General features: G+C 39.7%; 1 protein-coding gene across 1 annotated transcript; it reads left to right on the top strand.

Moving 5' to 3' along the window:
* Nucleotides 1–2,265: 2,265 nt before the first annotated feature.
* On the top strand, nucleotides 2,266–9,137 carry LOC103256580 (melanin-concentrating hormone receptor 2; the record flags this gene model as incomplete). Its single annotated transcript, XM_008054421.2, has 3 exons — nucleotides 2,266–2,475; nucleotides 6,958–7,152; nucleotides 9,096–9,137. Coding segments are annotated over 3 exons (447 nt in total), but the record flags the coding sequence as incomplete, so codon positions are not given.
* Nucleotides 9,138–9,522: the final 385 nt, after the last annotated feature.

The raw sequence follows: 9,522 nt of genomic DNA, 5'->3' as shown, positions 1-9,522 counted from the left end.
ATCAGAATATCGTCTAGAAACACTTTTATTTAATTATTTTTAATTGCCAGTTAATGGTTTGCACTGTCCTCAACAATAGAATTACTATAACTCATTATCAGTAAATGACGGTACTTGCCTAGAGAAAAACAGGGGCCATGGATCTAATTGCTGCAGTCATGACCTAAGCAGCCACTTATGGTTTATACTCCATTTCAAATGCAAATAGCATCTATTTATCGGCTAAGATTTATGATTTTTTTAGTATGGAATTATTTCTATCTGATCCTTAGTATCTTTCCCCCTTCCCTATCCCCTCTTCATTTCCCACTCCCTTGAGACCAAGGACAATCACTTGGCTGCTCTTTTGGTTGACATGATCTTTTCCATAAGCTTCTTCTTCCTCTTGGTCATTCTGCCTTGAGCTACCAAGCTCCTGAGGGCAAAGAACCAACCTGTTTCATCAGCGGCATCAACAATAACTAGAGTATGAAGTGACTGACCGTGGCATTCACTTCTCCACACAGTGTATATTGCCAAGACCTGGACAAAATATGACCTCACCCAGTCTAATGTTTCATGTGAGGATTTGACAGCTTAGAAATGACTTTCAAAGGCCATAGGATTTGTAGCCAGTGAATACTAAAGACACTTACTAACTTCCAAACAACAGAGCAATAGACCTGGATCCAGAGTGGACTATCAATTGTGCCATAATCTTAGGGCTAATTCTTAATCTTAGGACTAATTTCTATGTGTTGTTTGCCTTCAGTGTAGATGTCACCTCTGACAAGAACATTTCTTGACAATTCCCAGGGAAGAGGGGAGGGAGTTCCTTCTTTGGGCTCCTTATGCTTGTCTCATCAAATTGTAATGTGATTATTTATTTATGCATGTCTAGACTATAAGCTCCTTGATGACTGGGTTTGTAGATTACTTAGTTTTACAGCTATAGAGCACGCAATATTATTCCTGACATATAATTGGTGTTCAAAAAACTATTGAATTAGTGAACAGTGTCTCCCAAATAAAGATGATACCTGTTTATTATTGAATTCGCCAGCTCCTTGAAGATAGGAACCAACTGAATTTTAAATTTAAGGTTTTGCTCTCAGAGAATACCACTTCTAGATGGCATTGAATTCACTTCTTACTGCTTCCCACAGGAGACATGAAATCATTCTCAATGCTGTCTACCAGATCACTCATTTCAGACTCTCCTCTTCACTATCTGGGTTTCAGAGTCTTCATTAATAGTCTTTGCTGTTATTTTGGATTTTTCTGTAATATTTCTAAGTAATTGTAGAAATTTTAACAATGGCCTCAGCTGTGGTGGGGGAAAATGCATTAGACGACAGAAACCATTTATTTTTCATCCTTCAGGTGTTTTAGGTGCTAGGACTGAATAAAGATAAGCCTTTTGCGTGAGTATACTTAAAGTCAGTATGGCTTGTTGCTGCAGCTGATCTCAAACCAGGTGAAGTGGAGACCAAACAGAGGCCCAAACTTTATCTGTATGATGACCACTTATCTACTTAATCCTGAATTGTATCCATCTTTAAAATAAAATTAAATTAAAAAAGAAAATTACTTTAAAAACTAAGTGACTGCAAACAATAAATATTTTTTATCTCATGTGACTTCCAAAGGTCAGGAATCCGGGGACCCTTGGTTGGTTGGTTCTGGCTCAAAGTCTCTCATAAAGTTTCTATCAAGTTGTCCTCAAGGGTTACAGTCATCTGAAGGTGTAGTTGGAGCTGGAGGATCTACTCCAAGGTAGTTCACGCACATACCTGGCAAGTTGGTGTTGACTGGTTGTTGGCTGGAGCTTCAGTTCTTCTCCACATAGACTTCTCCATAGTGTTGCTTGAGTAACCTCACAAGATGACAGCTGGCTTCCACCATGGAGACTGTGCCAACCAGGAACAAAGAAAAAGCCCCACAATGCATTTGTGTCCTAATTTCAAAGTCACTTCCACCATATGCTGATTGTTAACAAGTGAGTTATTAAGTTCAGTCCTCAAAGGGAGGCTATTAGACCCCACCTATCAAAGAATAGAAATATAAAAGAATTTGTGGACATATTTTTAAGCTCAGTTAGTTATCAGATAAATGGTTCATAATGTGTAAATATATACAAGAGCAGGCATTGCTTTGTATATGTGTGTAGGTTTTCCTTTAACTTTTAAAATACATTATGGCAATTAAAATCTGTAACATGTGGCATATATTAAAGAAGGTGCATACTTTCTATGTCAATCCTCAGTTTCCTTCTTTTTTTTTCAGATCCCAGAAAAAAACAATCCCTGACATTTATATCTGCAATCTGGCTGTGGCTGATTTGGTCCACATCATTGGAATGCCTTTTCTGATTCACCAGTGGGCTCGGGGGGGAGAATGGGTGTTTGGGGAACCTCTCTGCACCATCATTACATCCCTGGATACCTGCAACCAGTTTGCCTGTAGTGCCATCATGACTGTAATGAGTGTGGACAGGTAAGTAGAGAGGTTTTGAAATATCTTTTTTAATTTTATTTTATTTATTGTTTTATTGAAGGACTGATTACTTAGTATGTTTTTTCAGTTTTCACAGAAGTCTATTTTTTCATGGAAAACATTAAACACTAAAATCTCCTTTTTTCTAATCACTCTTTGTGACTCCATTTTTATTTGCAATTCACTGCAAGGAAAAAAGATTATGAAATACTTGCAACCAGAATGAATTTCCCCACTATGCTTGTGGTAAAGAAGCTGAGGCCCAGAGAGGTAAGAGGATTTTCTAGAGGCACAGAGAGAGTTAGCAGCAGAGCTGAGAATTGAAGTAGGACTTCTTACTCCCTATCCAGGGCTATTTCTGGTATATCCACTGTCTCACATGCTTGTTATCACCTAGAAGCTCTAAGGAATCAGTGGAGTAGATATAGGGTCCCATAAGACTATGAAGTAATTTCCCAGTACCAGGCAGATCATCTTTTATATACATCATTACGTTGGGTTAATGCAAATTCTGTCATTTTACATCACTAGAAATTTATTCCTCTATGTCCTAGAAGGTGCCACAGCCCTTTTCATCAACCGTGTAAGCCAATGTTATTTGAGGAGGTGATGGCGATGGTGAGAACGAATAGAGTCAGACCCATGCAATTCAACTCTAGAGATGGTAGGTAGTTTGCAGCTGCCTCACCATCTAGCCTCTCTAGAAAACATGAAAGCTAAGATGTGCCCTGTGTTATCCAGATGTCAGCACCTTCACACCAGATCCTCTCAACTCTCCTCAAACAGAAACAGGGCCTAAGGACAACCATAACACTTCCAACAGCAATATGCTGTCTTTCAGAACAACCCGCTTAAAATCTCTGTGTACTTTCTTTCCAACCCAACCCCAGCCCAACACACTTGATTCCTCCTTGCTCTGATCTACTTTGTATTTTTTCCTTTGCTTCAAGTATATTATATAATTCACCTTGTGGTATATTTGTGTGTAAACTGTTTACACACAATTTACCAGAAATATAAATTCCACAAAGGCAGGGTCTTTGTCCACCTACAACCCAAATATCTGTGTAGCAGTACCTGGCACATAGGTGCCAAAAAAATATTGATAAATGAGTGGATGAATGTTTGAAGGGTGTGTAAATTTCTCTTGGTCCATCCAGAACTTCTTTCTCAGCTCTACTCTTTTTGCTTTTCCAAGTGCGTCTATAGGGTAGGGAAGTGGTGAGTCATTCTTCAGATGGTCAAACAAAGGAATGGCCAGGGCCATATAAATCATTTGCTCTGACAAAAAATGAAAAATAATGGTCATGTTTTATGCATTTTTAATATCCTGCTGCTTTTCTGCAAGAGAATTCTCAAAATACAGCGTGTACTTCTCAATGTATAATTAACACAACATGTTTTAATCAATATATTGTGTAGATCTAGTTAGCTCAGCTGATGCTTACCAATGCTCACTGTGTCTTCAGAAAAGCCTCATGAGCTTATCAGAGTTCCGACACCTGGGTGAGGGGCCTGTAGAAAAGCTATCTAAAGTACACACCCATACCAATAGTAATCCCATTATTGGGGATCACAGAAGCTTCTTTATACTCTCTACCTTGGAGATAGGAGAATATCGGCCTTTTGAGGGGTAGAGGGTGGGGGGTGGAAGAGGATATTTGTACTACTTCTATAAACCTCTTACTGGAAATAAAGTGAATGGGCCTTTTCTACTTTGGAATAGACCAACTGTATATGGTTCCTAATGTTGAGAGATTTTTCACTCACCGTGAAAAATGTCCTAGAATGTGCCATAGCCCTTTCCACCAACCATGTAAGCCAATGTTATTTGAGGAGATGATGGTGATGGTGATGGTGAGAACTTATGGGCCAATGTGTGGTAGAGCCTGGTTCAGACCCAGGCCATTCAACTCAAGAGATGGTAGGCAGTGATACACTCAAACACCTAAATAGTCGTTTATTTTGTTTTAATTCAGTGGTAAAATTGTATTTTACATTTAAGACATTCAGGCCCTTTTCTTCTCCCAGCCCTCACTCTAGAGGATCAGGTAGCAAGAGACAAAAAAGATTCCATAAAATTGCACCCTTTCTCCCCAGCATTTCTTATCATTCTAACGCTACTAAAAAGTTTTTAAAAATCCACAATTTTGTAAAAGAGAAACGAGGTTTGCTTTGAAAGACCTTAACTAAATGCCTTATCGTTTATATTCATTTAAGTCATTTTAATAGCCAATTTAATGGATCACAGATTTCAAGTGTTTCTGATAGCACTTTCATTTCTCTTTCCCTTCTTAGTATTAAATGCAAGTGTGCAGGATATTTAATAGTGGTTTCCTGCCTCCATAGCAATACCAAAAAAAGGTCAACATCCAAAATATTAAAAATGATTTCCTCCAGATGTAAGCCACCTAGATTTTCATTAATTCTATAAATAAATTCTTCAATACATCAAAAGTCAATAAATAGGAGCCAAATTTCCTATTTATTCTTTCATTTACTCAACAAATACTAAGCATGTATCATATGCCAGAGACTGCTAAGCACAGAGGATACAGTGGTCTTAAACTAATAGCCCAGACTCCTGCCCTCATGGGACTTCCATTTCAGTCCCAGACAGATATTCAGTGAAGAGTCACACAAATAAATGTCTATTTCTACACAGCGGTACACATTAGGAAGGAAAAATAGAGTCTTCTCATGATCTGCATTTAAAGTCATGGGCCCTCATATAGAGTGAGTGGTCAGGGATGGCATCTCTGAGAAGGAGACAGTTAAATAGGGATTCGAAGGAAGAGCAGGAGGAAGAGGGGCAGATTCTTCTAGACAGGTATAACAGCATGTGCCTGACCCTAAATGGGGAAAGAGCTTGAAGGAAGTCAAGAGAGAGATTGGTACATACCCTAGTTTGCGCACCAGGCAGGAGCAGGCAGATAAAGACCTTGTAGGGCATGGTGAGAATTCTGAATTTTATCTGAAAGGCAATGGAAAGCCATTGAAAGGATTTTAGCTAGAGAGTAATCCTATCAGAGAACATTTTCTTTTTTTTCTTTTTCTTTTTTTGAGTTGGAATCTCACTCTGTTGCCCAGACTGGAATGCGGTGGGTGCTCCCGGCCACCGCAGCCTCGACCTGCTGGGCTCCGCGATCCTTCCTCCTCAGCCTTCCAAGAAGCCGGAACTACAGGCGCGCGCTACCACGCCTGGCTCATTTTGATTTATTGTAGCGATGAGGTCTCACCAAATTGCCCAGGCGGGTCTTGAACCCGCAGGCTCAGGCAATTCGCTCACCTCAGCCTCCCAAAGCGTGGGATTACAGGCCAAGCCACCGAGCCCGGCTAGAGAACACTTTCTAATTGCTTGATGCCGTGACTTCAACATCCTCTAATTCCAGTTAGAATGAGGGCTGAGCTGCTATGCAGTCACTGCTTCACCTACTTCCCCAGCAAAGAGAGAAGGGAGTCTTCTCGCCTAACCACAGGGATTGTATGTACTGTGTGTAAAGGAGGGTGGCTGAGGATCCCCAGCCAGAAACCTCTCCCTGCATGTCAAAGGTCCGTTAAATGAATCTTTTCATTATATGAGTCCTCAATGAGTAGCTCTACAAAAACTTAGAGAAAATTAAGTGACCATCAAAACCATTTTTCACATTTGTTTATTATCTACTAATACTACCTTTCACCAGCCCCAAAACCCAGCAAAGCTCTGCTTTTTAAAATAGCCTTCCGTCTGAATCTGAGCTCTTTTTTTTACATTCTTCATTTTTCAGTTAGCTCCAAAAAATTCTCACATTTGCTGGAGGACAAAATATACTTGATATGTCAGGATTTCAAGTGATTAATGGTTTTTTTCTGTAACCAAACTGGGAAAAAAAGAAAAAGAAAATCCTTCCCCATGAAATGAGCCCCTGGCTTAAAGCCTAAATTCTCTGGGGAATTTTCATTGTCTATACTAGTCATGCTTCTTTCTCACTTTGACTTCTGGGAACTGAACCCCTAAGGGTCTGGGAACCTTATTGTAAAGCCATCTGAGCAAAATGTTTGTCCTACATGCCTGAACTACATTCTGCTGGGGGATTCTCCCATCAGCCCCCACACTTTCCTTTTACCTGGCTCTTTTGTCAGTAGATTCTGCCAGGGAGAGGATCATTTCCTCTTGGAGGAAATTTCTATTCAGAAACTAAGGTTTCCAAACTTCGTTTACAGGGGAAGCACCTTTGTAAATAAAAAGTTTGTACTGTGGAATTTTACCATTATCAGTGTGTTCCTAGAAGGAACAACTATTTCAGTGAGTGGTTTGTTCAGATTTGCAGAGTCAAGAGTTGTTTTTTCCACAGGTACTAGGCATCACTTAAAATATATAACTTTCTTTTGCCCTGATAGAAGATAATAATACTAATAATTTACTCTTGCTGTGAACCTCTCATCCTTGGGGCTCAGTGCTTTTATTGATTTCTCCCAAACTCTTCTTAACTGGCTTTGCAGGTACTTGGCCCTCGTCCAACCATTTCGACTCACAAGTTGGAGAACAAGGTACAAGACCATTCGCATCAATTTGGGCCTTTGGGCAGCCTCCTTTATTCTGGCGTTGCCTGTCTGGGTCTACTCAAAAATCATCAAATTTAAAGATGGTGTCGAGAGTTGTGCTTTTGATTTGGCATCCCCTGATGATGTACTCTGGTAAGTTGTTAAAACTTAAGAAAAATAGGGTCATATTAAGTTGTGAAGTACTTCATCCTCCCAGGCAACATCTGAGCAGCCTTGAAGAATGTCCTTGTGGCTTCTCTTCTCAACAGTCTCTCTGCTTAGTTTTCTCCTTAACACAAGCAACCAAGGTGATAACTTGATTTTTAAGGAAAGGGTAGCATTTAGAATAAGATTTTAAACTTTATCATGTAATTTCAGTGGGCACACATATATCTAAGTATGGATTTTAAAGAACCATTGCAGCCAGATGCAGTGGGAACGTAGCGATCAAGGGAAGGGAAGAATTTCCACGAGGGTCTATGAGTTAATCAAACTCAAACCTCATCAAATCACAATTGTTTGCTTGAAATGTGTCCCTTAAAAAGATATGTTCAAGTCCCACGCCTCTCTTATCTCTGTACCTGTGAATAAATGTAACCTTATTTGGAAATAAGATCCTTGCAGATGTAATCAAATTAAGATGAAGTCATAACAGATTAGGCCACGTCCTAAATCCAGTGACTGGTGTCCTGATAAGGAGAGGGGGTTTGAAGAGATACAGAGACACCCAGAGGAAATGCTTGTGAAAACAGAGGTAGAGATTGGAGTAATGTGTCTACAAGGCAGGGGACATTAAGGACTACCAGAAGCCAGCAGAGAGAGTAAGAGAGGGACATAAAGCAGACTCTTTCTCAGACATCCTAAAAGGAAACAACATGCCAGCACCTTGATTTCAGACTTCTAGCTTTCAGGACTGTAAGAGAATACATTTTAGTTGTTTTAAGCTGTGCATTTTGTGCTAGTTTCTTACAGGAAGGACATTAGTACAGCAACTAACACAGCCATTTCACACATTTTAATTTGAGAAGAAAAATTAAATCAAAAATTGTCTGAAATTTAAACACAGTTAAAGTCCATAACTAAAATACTTTGAGCACCTAATAAGGGCCAATTACTGTGCTCGGTGTTATTACATATGCTATCTCAGGTCAGTCTGGCAGATGTCTTTCTCCTATTCCATTACTTGTCAAGTATATGAATCATTTCTGTGTCATGTAGACACAGCCCAAGAGAGATGGTGGTAAAGAACCCACAGAGCCACAAATCCAGTAAGAAAAAAAAAGTCATGTGAGTGCATGTCTTAGTTCAGGCTACTATAACACAAAGTACTATAGACTGGATGACATATAGAAATTTATTTATTTTCTCATTTCTAGAGACTGAAAATTTAAGATCAAGCTGCCAGCATCAATCTCTTCCAGGTTGTAGTCAGCCAACTTCTCATTCTATCCTTAGATGGCAAAAACAAACAAAACAATGTAGATAGGAAGCAAGATTTTTCCTGCTTTTTCTTATAAGGACCCTATTCCTATTCATGAGGGCTCCACCCTTATGACCTAATTCCCAAAAGCCCCACATCCTCATGCCATTATATTGGGAGTTAGGTTTTCAACATAGAAATTTGAGGGGAACAGAAACATTTAGGCCATAACAGTGCAACATAGGTGGGATTGGACTTTCAGTTCCCCAATGGCAGCATAGAAGTAAGTTGGCTACACTTCCCCCCCACAGAAGACCCAAAACAAATATATAACACAGAGCTTATCACCAGCAATCTTTATTCCTTTTCATTCTTTTTCTTTTTTGTTTTCTCTTTTAGTTCTGGGATATTGTTCCCAGCAATATCCCAAAACTAAAATATGAAGATGAGACAATTTCCCAAGTCACAGAGAAGTAAAAATAACTAAGCAGATGGCAAAAGAACCAGACTTCCACATCTTCAATGTCCCTTCCTCCCATTCAGTCTTGTACTGAGTACACAGAAAATTTCCCCTCAACTTATGGTTTCTACACTAAAAATAGTGAGCTTAAGGTGTGCAAGCAGTTTCTTCATGTTATGTTCCCTGACATAAAACTTGTCTCTGCCTAACCCACAGGAAGCATCGGGAGTGCTGGGAGAAAGAAATACCCCTGAAGATAGGCAGAGACAAAGTGGGGAAGTGGGGCTGCCATCCTTAGTCTTGGAAACTCTGCTCTTTAACTCAGCCAAAAAGGATGCCAAATTAGAGTGGCTATTCAGCAGCACCACACTGCAGGAAGTACATTGCACAGGTCCCCTGGGCATGAGCCCCTAGCCAGCCTTCCTACACTGCTGGGATATCCCCTTGGGACTTCCTTCTTTTAGGATGGGCAATGCTTAAATTACTTATAAAGCAAACCTGGACTTAAGGCACCACCTAGAGCCAGAAAGGAGACAGCAACCTACGGTAAACAATCTCTTAGCAAATATATCCAATAAAAATCGAAATAAATGAGAAGAGAAGACCGGAATAAATAATCCTTCAATGAAAAAGACATAGATGT

The sequence above is a fragment of the Carlito syrichta genome, unplaced genomic scaffold (assembly GCF_000164805.1).
Source record: "Carlito syrichta isolate Samal-C Ts95f unplaced genomic scaffold, Tarsius_syrichta-2.0.1 Scaffold290280, whole genome shotgun sequence".
NCBI classification, from domain to species: domain Eukaryota; kingdom Metazoa; phylum Chordata; class Mammalia; order Primates; family Tarsiidae; genus Carlito; species Carlito syrichta.
This window is presented reverse-complemented; position numbering and strand designations above follow the sequence as displayed.